This window comes from Thamnophis sirtalis, unplaced genomic scaffold (assembly GCF_051295495.1).
Source record: "Thamnophis sirtalis isolate CommonGarterSnake01/CBP01778 unplaced genomic scaffold, rThaSir2_p1.2 scaffold_2, whole genome shotgun sequence".
Classification (NCBI taxonomy): Eukaryota; Metazoa; Chordata; class Lepidosauria; order Squamata; family Natricidae; genus Thamnophis; species Thamnophis sirtalis.
In genome coordinates, this window is record NW_028261382.1 from 59,871,054 (window position 1) to 59,886,797 (window position 15,744).

Below are 15,744 nucleotides of genomic sequence, written 5' to 3' on the forward strand. Positions count from 1 at the left end.
AGAGGGGGGGTCTCTCTCTCTCCAGCCCCCTACCCACCCTTACTAGGCCTCATTCCCCTTTTTCACCCCAAAGGGGGGTTGGGGAGAAGAAAAGAAAGAGGAAGCCCCCTCCCCCAAAGATACAGACCCCCCCTTTGCAAGAAGAGGGGGAATCACACAAACCCGAAGACCCCAAAGAGGAGGGGTCTCTTCAGCCCCCCACCCACTCTTACTAGGCCTCATCCCCCCTTTTTTCCTACAAAGGAGGGGGGCTTGAAGGGGAAAGGAAAGGAAGAGGAAGCCCCCTCCCCATCTCTATGGTTCTTCTCCTTCTCGCAACCCCCTCCCCATGCCGCCCCCAGCCCCATTTCCATCCTCACCTGAAAATGCTCCTGGAATCTTATGGGTAGGATTTGAGCCATGGTGGTGGGAGAAGGGGGCCGCCCTCTGCGGCCCCAGAGGCTGAGAAGCGTGAGGGGGGGCGAGAGACCGGGTTGGGGGGGTCCGGGAACGGCTGCCGCTTCGCTGCCCCACACGCGGGCCCGGCAGCGAGGGGTAGGGAGCCGCTCTCCGGTGGGGACGGCACTGCGCAGGCGCGGAGCTCTCTCTTCTCCCCCCCCCTCTCTCCTTCTCCCCCCCTCCTCCTTTTTCAAGGATTCGAAGATCCCTCCGCGCCTGCCTGCCGACCCACCCACCCCTTCCCGCGAGAAGCGAAGGGGTCCTCCGAAGAAAGAAATAGTTCCTGAGCCAGCCGGCTTTGGGGGAGGCGTCTTTTTTCCCTTGCCCCCCCCCCGACTCTCTCTCTCTCTCTCCCTCTCTCTCTCTCTGAAGAAGAGGGGGGGGAAATGGGTGAGGGGCCTCTTACATCCCCCCCCCCGCCAATTGCTAACATCCTGAGTCAAGAGGATGCTAAAGTCCAAAGGTTTTGCTCTGCTATTGTCTTTCTCTTTTCTTTCCTTTTTCCTCCTCCCCTCCTTCCTTCTTCTTCTTCTTTCCTTTTCCTTCTTTTTCCTTTCCTTCTCCTCCTCCTCCTTTTCCTCCCCCTCCTCCTTTTCCTTCCTTTTCCTTTCTTCCTCCTTCTTTTCCTTCCCTCCTCTTCTTCCTCCTCCTCCTTTTCCTTCCTTTTCCTCCTCTTCCTTTTCCTTTCTTCTTCCTCCTCCTCCTCCTCCTCCTCCTCCTCCTCCTCCTCCTCCTCCTCCTCCTCCTCCTCCTCCTCCTCCTCCTCCTCCTCCTCCTCCAAGCACCAAGCCTGGGCAGATCGGTGCCCACAGTCACCTAATCTCAACTAACAGAATGACAGAGTGGGAAGGCACCTTGGAGGTCTTCTACTCCAACCCCCTGCTCAAGCCGGAAACCCTACACCATTCTGGACCAAAAAAAGAGAGAGAGACTGTCCCATCTCTTCTTGAAAACCTCCAGTGATGATTATCTCAATTGCAAAAGCACAGGCAACTGGACCTGTCCTAGTGTTTTTATGTCCCAAAGATGCTTTTTTTCCCCCTTTTCTTTTTTCAACACCTCTCAAGCTTTGAAACATGCAGGGTGCCATGTGTGAAAGTACCCAAAACTAGGGTCCTTCAGCAAACGGCTGTTTTAGGTCTGCCGTGGGAGATGTGTGGGGGGCTGAAACAGGCAGCATCGCATCTTCTGCATCTTTTGTGAAAGCATCCATCGGCTCTAAAATCAATATTTGGGAAACGTGTGTTGTTTATCCAGAGTGGAGCGCAGCTGCTGTGGCTGTGTGCCAACAACTATCACACATGATTGACCTCGGAATTGCAGTCACTTACCTTATGGCTACGTGGGTGGCTGGTTTGTGTTTTATTGGCTGTGTTGAGTTTATGCAGGGAGTCCACAATCGGCAACCACAAGAGGGCCTAGGAACTTGTGGCTAAGTGAAACCAAAACTCTGCTTAGATTTGACTTCAGGTTTGTAGTTCTAGTCCCACCTTATGCATGGAAGTGGCTGGGTGACTTTGGGCCAGTTCTTCCCTCTGAAACCAGCCCACCTCACAGGATTGTTGTGGAGAAAATACAAGGAAGGAGTATTAGATACGTTTGCCATCTGGAGTGTGTACAAATAATAAAGGCGGGATATAAATAAGTAATCTTCCTTCTCTCCTACTTTATCCATCTATCAGTATCTATCTATCCATCTCTATCTCCTCTATCCATCTTTGTTAACTATCCATCCATGTCTACCAAATCTCTCTCCATCCCTTTGCTTATCTATCCCTTTTCTTATTTATCTGTATTTATCTTTCTCCTCCTCTTTCTGACCTACTTAGTCTGTTATCTATCCATCTCTTTTCTTACCAACTCCATCTATCCATCTCTATCTACTCTTATCTATCCATCTCTTTAACTATCTATACATGTCTAATCTCTCCATCCCTTATCTATCCATTTTCTTATATCTCCATCCATCCATCCATCGGTATCTATCTATCTTCTATCATCTATCTATCCCTTCCTTTTTCTGACCTAATCAGTATATTGATATCTATCTATCTCTTTTTTTACCCACTCCACCATCTCTATCTACTTATCTATCCATGTCTATCTCTTCATTTCTTTCCTTGTTTTCTTCTATCTATCTATCTATCTATCTAATCATTATCTATCCATATCTCTCATCTATCTACCTATGTATCTAATCATGTATCAATCATCCAATATTATCTCTATTTACTGTATACATACAGTATAATCAATCAATCTATCTATAATCAATCTCTATATATCTATATCTATCTATCTATCTATCTAATCTATCTCTATAATCTATCATCCATCTAGGTATCTATTTATTATCTATCATCTATTTATCTATCTATCTTCTATCTATCCCTTCCTTTTTCTGACCTAATCAGTCTATTGATATCTATCCATCTCTTTTCTTACCCACTCCACCATCTCTATCTACTTATCTATCCATGTCTATCTATCTCTCCATTTCTTTCCTTCTGTTTTCTTATATCTATCTATCTATCTATCTATCTATCTATCTATCTATCTATCTATCTAATCATTATCTATCCATATCTATCATATATCTACCTATCTAATCATGTATCAATCATCCAATATTATCTCTATCTACTTCTCTATATATACAGTATAATCAATCTATCTATCTATAATCAATCTCTCTCTATAATCTACCTATCTATCTAATAATTGTCTGTCTGACCTACTCAGTATCGATATCTATCCATCTATCTAACCTAGGAACGAAGCCCCTTGCTCAGATGCTGGCCACCATCCGACTTGTTTTCCGCAGAGAAGCCCTCGCCATGCCTTCTGCCAGGTTACCCAGAGGACACAGTCGCTTATTTGAGCATCCCCCCTCCAGCCCCCACTCCCAACCACTTCCCTCTCTTTCAATGGGCCATTGATGCGAAGGGACCATTTGCGGTTTGGAGCTCCCCCTGTTTAAAAGGGCACGGACGGCTGCCAACTCCGTCTCCATGGCCCCACTCTTGGGAAAGCTTTGCAAGTGCATCTCGCATGCCAGGGCTTTGTGGCTGTGAGCGGACGCAAACTGTATTTTTGTGGCCTAGTTAGCTTGGCAAGAAAGGAAAGCGCGCCAACCCACCAGCTCTTTCAAAGTAACAGCTGCAAAGGAAAGAGCAGGGATTTCATCCGGTCAGCCTGGGGTATTTATTTATTTTTAAATTTCATTTAAGCTGACACGGTGGCTCAGGGGCGAAGACGCTGAGCTTGTTGGATCAGAAAGGTCGGCAGTTCGGCGGTTCAAATCCCTAGCGCCGTGTAACGGATTGAGCTCCGAGCTCACTTGTCCCAGCTTCTGCCAACCTAGCAGGTCGAAAAATGCAAGTAGAAAAATAGGAACCACCTTTGATGGGAAGGGAACAGCGTTCCGTGCGCCTTCTGAGTTTAGTCTTGCCGGCCACATGAAAGCGCTGGCTCTTCGGCTTTGAAACAGAGATGAACACTGCCCCCTAGAGTTGGGAACCACTAGCACGCATGTGCGAGGGGAACCTTTTGTCTTTAAGCTGCTGCTATCCTGCTATCATCCACACCATTCATGATACACAAAGTTGGGATTCTACAAGTAGTCCTTGACTTACAACATTTCACGTAGTGACTATTAGAACGGCACTGGGGGGGGGGAGTGACTTATGGCCATTTTTCACACCGAGGACTGTTGCAGCCTCCCTGCGGTCACACAATTGAAATTCAGACGCTTGGCAACTTGGCACACATTTATGAGAGTTGCGGTGTCAGACGAGGGCTCTGCGTCGGAGGCAGAGAGGAAGTTAGGCAGCAGTGAGGCAGAGGAACAGCTGGAGCCTGTTCCCAGTGTGCGCATGCGCAGAGCTGCCAGAAGACAAGAACAACGAAGAAAGCAGGGTCGACTTGGAAGTAAAGCCACACCTTGGGAGGTGATTGGCCCCTTTCATAGGAAACAAAAGAGGAGCGAATGGGGAGGGGGCTTTTGCAGGAAACAATTCGTTCCTTCGGTCTTTTCAAGAGTGGAAAGTTCCGTTTGTGACTTTAAGAGAAACTGTGCCAAGCGTTGCCTTGCCCTGCATTGGGAAGCTAGTTATCTGGCAGATCTCCAAGCGAGATAAGGTTCATGTGGATAAATATTCCTCAGGAAAGACTGTTTCCTAGGCCTGGCTGACTGTGAATGAAAGGAATTCACAGTCGTGTAAATAAAAGAGGTTTTGCAGGGACCAAGACTTTGCTTTTTGCTTTCTAAGGAAGCCTGGGTCAGAATGCTTACAGCGTGGGGATTATTTTGCCTATGAACCATCAAAGCAAAAGCAACACTCTAAGAAATCCCAAAATCATTTATCACAATCCTTGGTATTTAAAAAAAAAATATTGCATCCCCACTAACAGCGGGCAAAGTGTTTAAAACCAAGCAAACAGGCTGCCTTCCCAGTTTCTCAATGACAAGCTGCTTTTGTAGAAAAACACGAGAAACGAGTATCTTAGCTATTTCACCCAAATGGATTGTTCACAACTATTTTTCATGCGCGCTTCAAACTTTTATGCAGGCTTCTTGTTTATTAAATGGTTTAAGATTTAAATTAGCTCCATGGGAAGGGAACAAGGAGAATAGGATGTGCATTCTTCTCCTGTAGTTGAATGTGATAGTTCAATGTTAAAACCATCAGCCTCCAAGATCCTGAGAAAGAAATAATTGGAAAAATCGCCTTCTCTGTGCCCAAATAAGATGCTTTGGCGGAAGGCAAAAGTATTTCTCACGATTGTGGCAGTGTTTTAGCTGTTGAAATTTTTTCTTGGCTAGAAATAGAAGTGGATTAAAGAACTACGGTAATTATTGATGTGCTTAGACATGGCCATAATTGGCTTCTGCCAAACTGCCAAGGAATTAGGAATTAAAGCCAAAGTCCATTTGAAGAGGTATCGACATAGAAACGCCCAAGATTCCAGCTGGTATTTAATAAATAGCAACATGGGAGAGAAACAATTGTTTTAATAAATGCCGTTTCGAAAATTCCTCGCTGTAATGATTCCCGAAAACATACTTACAAGAAAATTGGTATTTTTTCTATCAAGTATACACCGATGATGTAGAACTTACACACACACACACACACAAAGAGAAGTGACATTGCAGGAATAAAATGTCAACCAGAAAGATAAAGGCTATTTTCAGGAATGGACCTTTCATTCATCAGGGAAGAAAGCCATGTGATAACTTACACTACAAATCAAATAATCCCGAGCTCACCTGGGCACAGAAGCACAAGGCGGATCTCACAGGTGAAATTTAACCTTGTTGAAAGGTGCCCATTGGAACCAGTTGAGTGGAAATTTAGAGTGCCTCCCCCATGTAGTTTTTTCCCCCCATATTATTTTTAAAATAAGAGATGGAGCAGCAACAGCCTCGTACAAGATATTAAGTCATCTAAGGCTCAACAGCTACATACCAGCAAAGTGTTCTTAGAGAAAACCACAAAGGCAGTATTTTGCATTGAAGCATTCCAACTCAAAGTACCGTCCTGATTCCTGAAGCTTGTAAGTCTTGGATAAATGTCTTCATCTAAATCTTATTTTTCTGAGTCTAGGCCAGTGTTGGTGAACCTTTATGGCACTCGGTGCCATAAAGGGAGCACTTCACACAAACACACAAACATAGGCGCTCGCCTGGGCCGCAACCAGGAAGAGGAGCTGCCCAGGCGGCATATGCAAGCTGGTAAATGAAGTTTTGGTTTATGGCGCGAGCATGCGGAACGGCCAGCAAGTTTTCTGGTTACTACCACGCACGCACGCACCAGAAAATGGAAGACTAGATTTTTAAGAGAGATTATTTTGTTCTAGAAATTTTTAACTCGATATTCCTTAAGTGTTTTTAACTTGCTCTGGTCCTTTGACTGGAATAAACAATTGACTTGATGATGACTGCTTTATTGGTGTAGCTTAAGTTTGGGGTCGGGGTGAGGGTGTGCACCAGAAGCATCTTGTCACAACCCAGGATTTGAAATGTTAAGGCAAACTTTCCTCTTATGCAGTCCTTCAACTATACGGAGCTAGCCTTTTGTGAAAATGTACACACGAGCAGTAAGGGAAGGAGGAGCAATTAATTAAATGTACCTACTACAATTAAGGCGAAAGAAATACTGAAAAGGCAGGGTGTAAATTGTCTTCTCCAATCATTGTCCAAGAATTGAGATGTTTCCTCCAAAATCAGAAGTCCGCTTCAGAGTGCTTTTATGAATTATACGTGAAAGAAAGTAGCTTAAATTTCTCAGATTGCACTTTCAAGGCTATTTCACAATTTTAATCACACGGCAAGAGGGACTAGCAACCTCTTTGCTCTAGCGCTTCCTCAATGCAGCGGGGCAAGAAAAGCCCCCCTCCCCTCCAGCTGCATAAAATATATTGAGTTTAAAAACAAGAGGTGAGAGACAAATAGGTTTCTTTAAAGCTCATCCTTGATTCGCTTGTCTGTGCGTTTGATGTTGATGTCCAAGGCATCCACTTTCCCAGTGAGGCGATAAAGGATCTCATCCTGCTCATCGATTTCAGTTTGCAAGCCCAGAGCAAGGTTTTTCAGTCGGCCCAGCCCGGAGGACATGTCATCTGTAAAGATCCACCCCCCCACAAACACATAAAATTAGCAACACAAGAGGTAGACAAAAACACAGAGGTGTTTGTGAGGCAGTTTGTATCCAAGGCTATTCATGGGATTCCCTTGGTTTAAATTAAAAGAGGCTTTGGCACAGCCCAGGGACGCAGTGCCTCAGTGGCTAAGACGCTGAGCTTGTCGATCAGAAAGGCGCATAGAGCACTGTTACCTTCCCACCAAAAGTGGTTCCTATTTTTCTACTTGCATTTTTTACATGCTTCCGAACTGCTAGGTTGGCAGAAGCTGGGACAAGTAACGGGAGCTCACTCCATTACGTGGCAGTAGGGATTCGAACCACCAAACTGCCGACCTTTCTGACCACAAACTCAGCATCTCAGCCACTGAGCCACCGCGTCCCTCATAACCAAGCAGGTTACTAACTTATCAACTGCAGTGTCTTAAAGGTGCGAGCCTTAATTCACTTGGCAAGTCATAAAATTGGGCAAAACTCACTTAGCAGTCTTGTTTAGCAATGGAAATTTGGGGCTCAATTGTGATCCTAAGACAAGTACTGCCTGCAAACAACTAGGACTAACATTGGGGAACGGGGACTATCGTGACTCACCTAAGTTGTTATCAATTTTCTGGTGGCAAGCCCGGAGGTGCTGGTTCTTGGGGTAACAATCAGACGGGGCTGGATTGTTTGAACTGGTCGCACTGGAACTGAAGTCTGGAAAGAGAGAAGAAAACGACAGTGTCAGGCTTGGAAGCCACTTTTGCATAGGGCCTCAAGCCTGCCACATATTCAAACATATTCGACTGTGGGAAACTGGGAGGGGGGGGGGATTGCATGGAGCATGGGAGATATGTAGTCAAAATAACATTTCTTCTCAGAAAGTCAAGGTCGCTTCTGTCCCTGCACCTGGACGGATGTGGATGGGAGGAATCTTCCTTCATGGCAATGACTGATCAGACCATGGGATGGACTTGTGGATGTTGGGGAAGGGTCTTGAACTTTCAACTTGGTAGGGAAAACTGGAACCTTCAGATTTACAATGATGTGCCAACGTGGCTCTTTTAATAAATTGTAACTTTGAAGGATTTCTAGCCTCGGAAGGTTATTTATTTGAGGATGCTATTTGGAACCCTGACAGACAGTTCTGTAGATACCCATCTTAAAGTTCAAGGACATCCCTTTTAAAAAAACGAACTCATATTCAAGGGCTTATCTCGTATGAGATTAGCTTACATTCCACTCCAAATTAAGCAAGGTTATTTTTCTGATTAATAAACACAGGAGGCCTTGTACGTAGAGCTCTGCTGGGCAAAACAACAGCGACAATGTTCAAGTTCTATCAAATGCAGATAACCAAACAAGATCAAGCATACCTGAGTTTTCCAACTTCCGTAAATTTGGATGAGTCTCCTGGTACTTGGACTCTTGTTCTTTACTGACGGATAACGCTTCTTTTAATCTAGACAGAGGAAGAAAAGGGAATTCCCCACGTTCAGCATTTACGGCTTCCACTTGCTTCCAAACAGAAATGAGCTTTGCCTTATCAAGGTTTCTCAACCTTTAAGGTGCGTGGACTTTAAGCTGGCTGTGGAATTCTGGGAGTTGGAGTCCACGTATCTCAAAGTTGCCAAGATTGAGAAACACTGGGTTGGGGGGGAAAAAAAGTTTTCCTTTCTGCTATATTTCTGTATTAAATGTTTTATTTACTGTGGGTAAGGTTAAAGCAGCCACTCAGGCTGACAACATCCTCTTAGGTTTAACCACAAACCCACAGATGGTTTATTGGAAAGTCTGCACATTGAAGATTACTGTTTTATTTTCTCACCCCCTTTCAGAAAGAAAGATTTCAGACATAAGTGTGACATGCAGTGGTTAGGGTGCTGGCCGAGAAACCTAGGCCTGCCTTTGGCATGAAAACCAACTAGGTGTTGTGGCCCGCCAGAGGCCAGCAAAACTAGCAGCAGATTCAGACAGTGAGGAGGTTGGGGAGGAAGATGGGCCAATCCTGGAGTCTGAGGAAGGCTCGGATGAGGGCTCTGTGTCGGAGGCAGAGCCATCTGACAGTTATCAGTTGCCTTCAGAATCAGACATCAGTGAGGCAGACGAACAACTGGAGCCTGTTCCCAGTGTGCGCATGCGCAGAGCTGCCAGACGAAGGGAACAGCTAAAGAACATGGGTCGACTTGGGAGTAAAGGCCACAGGTGGATGATGAATGGCCCCTCCCAGAGGAAATAAAAGAGGAGCGAAAGGGGAGTGGAGTTTGTAGGAGACAATTAGTTTGCTGACAATTGTTTCGTGACTCTCTGAGACTCCTTGTCAAATTCTGCAGATCTCGGCCTGGCAGCTCTCCAAGCCAGATAAGGTCTGTGACTGTAAATCCTCTCTTGAAAAACTTCGCTGAAAGTGAATAAGAATTCACAGTCAATTAATAAAAGGTTTTTTTGCCAGGACAAGGAGTTTGCTTCATGCTCTTGGATGCCCGGTCAGAACACTAGGTGACTTTTGGGCAATCGCCAGGAGACTGTGACTTCTAGTCCCACCTTAGGCAGGTAACTTGACTGGGTTACTTTGGGTCATTCAGCAGGAGATTGGGGAGTTCTAATCCCACTTTAGATCATGAAAGCCAGCTGGGTGACATTGGGCCTGTCCTTCCCTCTCAGGCCAACCAACCTTAGAGGATTACTTTTGTGGGGAAAGAGGAAGGAGTATTACAGTATGTTTGCCACTTCGAATCATAAAGAAATAAAGGTGGGATAAAAAAAAAATCTAGTAATAAATTCAAGCCGAAGTTGGGCAGTGGATGAACTCAGATGCCCACCCACTTCCTGCCTCCTTAGAAGAAAACCTCAATTGTCTACCTATTGCTTCCTTGATATTCAGAGGCTCCATTCTGCTCGAGTTTGATTTCTTGCGGCTTGGCCTTAAAGTAATTGACGAAGCCCCCAAAGACACTCTTAATGCTATTGATATGTTTCTGACTCGTCTTTAAATCTTGATCCATCTTGTCCACCATGCGCTCAGAACGCTTCAGGGCTTCCCCTTGCCGGACGAGTTCCTGCCAAAAGCAACATAGTGTTTCAAACAAACAAACAAACAACTATCAAAAAGGATGCTGGTATTTTAATTCCTCAATGAAACACATTTTATGCAAAAGGAACTGTGGCTTTCTCTTTATTAAGCTAAAGCATTGACAATATGAAATAGAATTATTACCAACAGCTCACAATATTTGTAGCTCAGGATTGCTGAACCATGGGGGGGGGGGGGGTGGGAGGTTGGTACTTTCTGAGCTTTGTGGTTTTCTTGCAGACATTTCATGACCCAGCTAGGTAATATCATTTGTTTTAGAAGGGATTGGGATTTGTGGAATGGAGACGGAGCGAGGAGGAGGAGGAGAACTGTGGGGGTCCTTGGTGCTCCCTGAGCTTGGTTGTTTTCTTGCAGAAGTTTCATTACCTAACTAGGGAACATCATCAGTGCTAAAGGGGGAGTGCGATTTGCAGAGGAAGAGGAGGAGGAGGGGTAGGAGGAGTCTGTTTGGCTGTTTGCTTGTAGACATTTTATGACCCAAAATAAGGAACATCATCAACGGAGGAGGAGGGAGGGGGAGGAAGAAGAGGGGGGGGAGGATACTATGGAATCCTTGGTGTTCCCTAAACTTGTTTGTTTTCTTGAAGGTGTTCCATTAGCTAACTAGCTAACTTTATCAGTACTCTGATATTACCTTGATAGCCTTACTTCCATAGCAAGCAAACACTGAAAAATATGTTTTTGAGATTCCTGTTTACCTCTGATGTGGCGACTCCTACATGTTCAGACTCATAAATGAGAGATAGTGACTTGTTGGTGCTATCCAGAGACGATTTTGTGAGCCTCATGACTTCCTGTTGTAAATATCTTTGTCTGTCTGGACCTTCTCTCGGAGGCTCCTCCCCTTCGTCCCACTTGACCGGCTTGAAGTCATCTTCATCGTCATCAAAAGGATTGCAACTTTTGGGGAAAGTCGACATCTTTGCAGCCTCACGCTTTGACCGCTTCGATTTATAATGTAGGTTTACACGGACAGAATCAAGCTGGTGTTGCTCAGACGAAGATGGGAGTCCTTCGTGTAAAAGGATCAGTGGCGATGTGCAAACAGCCAAACTCTGTAAGAGAAAAAAAAATTCATCATGAAACATACTTATGTTTAGTCATACAGATCGTCCTTAAATAAAACCATTCGTCCAGTAAACTGTTTGAAGTTACAACAGCACTTAAAAAAAAGTGACTTATGACCGTTACAGCATTCCCATGGTCAAATGATCGAAATTTGACAATCAGTATGCATTTACAAGGGACGCGATGGCTCAGTGGCTAAAAGACGCTGAGCTTGTCCATCAGAAAGGTTGGCGGTTCACTGGTTCAAACAGAGTGAGCTCCTGTTACTTGTCCCAGCTTCTGCCAACCTAGCAGTTCGAAAGCACGTAAAATGCAAGCAGAAAAATAGGGACCACCTTTGATGGGAAGGTAACAGCATTTCATGCGCATTTGGCATTTAGTCATGCCGGCCACATGATCACGGAGACGTCTTCGGACAGTGCTGGCTCTTTGGCTTTGAAACGGAGATGAGCACTGCCCCTTAGAGTTGGGAACAACTAGCACATATGTGCAAGGGGATCCTTTTACCTTTTTACCTTATGCATTTACAATGGTTGCAGCATTCCAGAATGAGGTGGCTGCCATGTGTAATCTTCCTAGTCAGCTTCCGACAAGCAAAGTCAACAGGGGAAGCCAGATTCACTTAACGACTGCAGTGATTTGCTTAACAACTGTGGCCAAAAAAAGGTCATAACATGGGGCAAAATTCATTTAACTGCTTTGCTATTAACAGAAATGTTGGGCTCAATTGTGGTCATAGGTTGAGGACTACCTGTAAACCGTTCAATGTCACTTAGGCGAGTTGGGCCCTATAGAAATCTGATCAACGTAAACAGAGCATCAAATTACTTGAATGCACACTTCTGTGAAAATTTCCAAGAACAGCAAACCGTTCAAAGTACTCATCTCATTGCAAGGAACCAGCATAGAGTATCTATGTTGTCAGACCCAGAAGCCCTCTTTTTCACTGGGCCTTCAGTTTCTACTGTGGGAAATTGGTAGGGGAGGATTATATGGCATATGGGAAATATATAGTCTAAATCAGTGGTCTCCAACCTTGGCAACTTTAAGACCTGTGGACTTCAACTCCCAGAGTTCCTCAGCCAGCTTTGCTGGCTGAGGAACTCTGGGAGTTGAAATCCACAGGTCTTAAAGTTGCCAAGGTTGGAGACCACTGGTCTAAATAACATTCCTTTCTCAGAGAGTCAAGGACATCTTGCCCTGCACTTGATTGGTGTGACTGGGAGGCATCTCCAGTTTTGGATGGTGCCTGATTGGACCATGCGATGGACATGGGATTGCTGGGCAGGGGCATAGACTTTCACGGGTGGGGAAAACCTGGCAACTTTCAGATTCGGGTTTTCCCAGATGTACCAATATGACATCTCTAATAAAGTGGAACTTGGAGAAAATTCAAGGCTCAGTGTTCTTTCGTTGAGGGGGTGGTACTTGGAACCCTGATATATGTTCCATCTACCTTCTAATTTGCCCAAAGAGAAATTGTTTATTCGGTTATGAAAAACAAAAACCATTATTTCAGGAAATTCAAAGTCTATCAGCTGAGCCACAAGTCCTGCTGTTCTCTCTAACAGACAAGTCATCTTTCCAAGCATCTTAAAACTGCTTTGTGGGCATTTTTTTGCAACTAGTGTAGCTGAAGCCATGTTGGAAACGGAAAAAGTCAACACCAATGCCATTCTTAGGGAAGGCCCAAAACATTCTGTTCTAGGCAATCAAATAATTATTTGCCTCTTATTGAATGACTCAAGACCCAGAATATCTTAGTCAATAGACTGGCATCTAAAATAGAAAAAACAACAAACAGCACAATAAAAAACAACCTATAAACAATTTATTGCCTATTCACAATATCTTACTTTAGATCTCTCATTGAAATGTTATTATGGTATGTACAAGTCTCAGTTTTCAGTCCCAATGCCAAGAAAGATTTGTTCAAAACTTTCAAAATAAGTATAAACTATCATCAGAGCATGTTGACGGAGCCACACTTACACAACTTGAAGCCGGCTCTTTCTCCCATGAAAAATAACATCCCATTTTGCAAAATTATCAACATTCCATATTTACTACCATTTCAGTATACTCTAAATATTTCACTACTTAATGAAATAGTGACCACAATCTACTAAACCTCTTGTAGCAAGACACGAAATGACAAACACGTGAGCACTTACTGAAAGAGGAAGCTACAAGAAAGAGGAAGTTCCTTGCAAGAGCTCTGCATTTAATCATCAACTATTTCAGAATAACTTAAGGAATTGGACTGTACCTTTCAGCAGTGTTTCAAAAATATCTCGTTTATCTCCTTCAATTTTAATTGACTCGGTGACTTAATCTGACTTCCCCAGCTTGGCTCTCTAGCAATTCCTGGCCAGATTTCAGAACCATCTTCTATAACCCTCTTCCAAAGGAGTAGGTTTTAATTGCAGAAGTAAATTCCAAAACAAAATATTCTTTTCATGTCTTAAGGCGATGTCCCTTCTATATAAGAAGCTTGTCCTCCCCAAGGCTATTTAACCTTGTTCCTGCTTCAAAGAGTATTTTTAAAATATAACAAACACCAAAACAGTTGTTAAAAGGTAAAGGTTCCTCTCACACATATGCACTAGTCGTTCCTGACTCTAGGGGGCAGTGCTAATCTCCGTTTCAAAGCTGAAGAGCCAGTGCTGTCCGAAGACGTCTCCGTGATCATGTGGCCAGCATGACCCAACGCTGAAGGCGCACGGAACGCTGTTACCTTCCCACCAAAGGTGGTTCCTATTTTTCTACTTGCATTTTTTACCTGCTTTCGAACTGTTAGGTTGGCAGAAGCTGGGACAAGTCATGGGAGCTCACTCCATCACGTGGTGCTAGGGATTCGAACCACCGAACTGCTGATCTTTCTGATCAACAAGCTCAGCATCTTAGCTCCCAAATTAATGGTTGTTAATTTGACCCAATTATACTATTATTTCAATTTATTGTTCTTGCAAGCCAGGAGGCCAAATGTTTCCCGAGGTGAGATCAGCTCTGATCTTTCTAGCATTAAAAAATCCCCGAAATATGTTTTATTTTTATTTATTTTTTCCCTAAGCAGGCTTGGAGCTCTAAGATAAATGGGGAACCCATAATACTGTTATACACTACTATATGTAAAATATTGGTCTGCTTGCCTAATGATTTTAGATTTTTATTATTATAAAAGTTGAAGACACATTAATAAAATTAATAATTTGATTTTTGGGGTTTTTTCCCTTGATTTAATCCATTCTTTATTGTATGCTGCCTAGAGTCATGTTCATGAGGTAACCAGCTATATAAATATCATAAATAAATATCACAAATAAGTGTCATAAATAAATATCATAAATAAATATCATAAATATCATAAACAAATTGAAGGTTCTTTCCTAAGGCCTTAAACACCTGTTGAAGCATTGATGGATTAGATGACACTATAATTGATTTATTTACTTAATTTTGACTGGAGGCAGATTTTTTTACTGTTTTGAACCTTTTATGTTTTAACTAGTTGAATTTTATAGCTTTTCAAATGATTTTGTATGGGTTTTTTATATATATATGTATATAAATTTTGATTGGGATCAGCCCTGAATTGGCTGAAAAATGGGCAGCTATATAGTTTTTTAAAAAGACATGGGGATGATGGGAACACATCCAGGTTACCTGGGCCAGATTAGCTGCGGATGATGGGCACAGTAGCCCCAATTTAAGTGGAAATCACTTAATTGGGGAAGATTATAGCCAGTAATGGGGTAGTTAAAACTGACACCCCACTCCGTCAACCTTCATTCGCTCCCAGGAAGCCCACTGAGGAGGTGCATCTTGAGGCCATCCATCTCAGCCCAGCCTACCTCACGGGGTCGGTGTGAGACACACACACCCCTCCCAGAATGGCCAAAGAAACAAAAGTCTATACATTGGATAGGATTTCAAATGTCTATTTTTTTAACAAATCCGCCCCCTGGCGCGAAGTGCCAACTCCGCCGCCCTTTCTTCCCTCAGCCCAGCCTACCTCGCAAGGGTGTTGTGGAAACCCCCGAAGCGCCAGAGAGGGAAAGGCAAGCCGTGGAAAAAAGCCAACGTCGCTGCCTGGCGCCTCTCCTGAAAGACCAGCCGGCGATTAACCGCCCGCCCCGGAGTTCCCCTCAGGCGCCACCCACGGCTGCTCGGCCGCTGCTTCACTTCCGGTCACGGTTGACGCCGCGGCTGGTGTCGCCGCGTCGAACCATCCCGTGACTAGGGGAGGGCGGAGCTACATCGGTGAGAGGGGGCGGGGTTAATGAAAAGGGCAGCGCGCCTGTGCCGAACCCATCTCCGCGTAGCGATCTGGGTAGCTCTCGCGAGAGTAGCCGTCTGCCGCGCTCTCTCTCTCTCTCTCTCTCTCTCTCTCTCTGGGTGAGGAGCATAAGGGGCGTGGCCCGGCCGTGACGGCTTGCTGAGGCAGCTTCGCTCGCCGCTCTCTCTCTCCTTGCGTAAGGAATGTAAGGGGCGTGTCCCGCGTGAGAGGCGTGGCCAAAC

At 44.5% G+C, this 15,744-nt stretch overlaps 2 protein-coding genes across 8 annotated transcripts in view; both read right to left on the reverse strand.

Moving 5' to 3' along the window:
* CLTCL1 (clathrin heavy chain like 1) overlaps positions 1-513 on the reverse strand; it is a 67,576-nt gene extending 67,063 nt beyond the window's left edge. For all 6 annotated transcript variants that reach the window (XM_087705706.1, XM_087705708.1, XM_087705710.1 and 3 more), the window contains exon 1: positions 360-513. In XM_087705706.1, coding sequence (XP_087561832.1) covers positions 360-401 — 42 coding nt within the window. In that variant the 5' untranslated portion in view covers positions 402-513. The remainder of the gene's footprint in view (positions 1-359) is intronic.
* A 4,921-nt stretch (positions 514-5,434) lies between these two features.
* Positions 5,435-15,433, reverse strand: SNAP29 (synaptosome associated protein 29). 2 transcript variants are annotated; one of them, XM_087705712.1, is made up of 7 exons: positions 15,239-15,433; positions 12,952-13,002; positions 10,854-11,210; positions 9,924-10,120; positions 8,438-8,523; positions 7,674-7,778; positions 5,435-7,062 (listed from the first exon to the last, which is right to left on the reverse strand). In XM_087705712.1, exons 3-7 carry the CDS (start codon positions 11,073-11,075, stop codon positions 6,902-6,904), a joined length of 771 nt encoding a protein of 256 aa, XP_087561838.1. In that variant the 5' UTR covers positions 11,076-11,210; positions 12,952-13,002; positions 15,239-15,433; the 3' UTR covers positions 5,435-6,901. The 2 variants fall into 2 exon arrangements, with proteins under 2 accessions (XP_087561838.1, XP_087561837.1); XM_087705711.1 differs by lacking the exon at positions 12,952-13,002.
* Between the last annotated feature and the right edge of the window lie 311 nt (positions 15,434-15,744).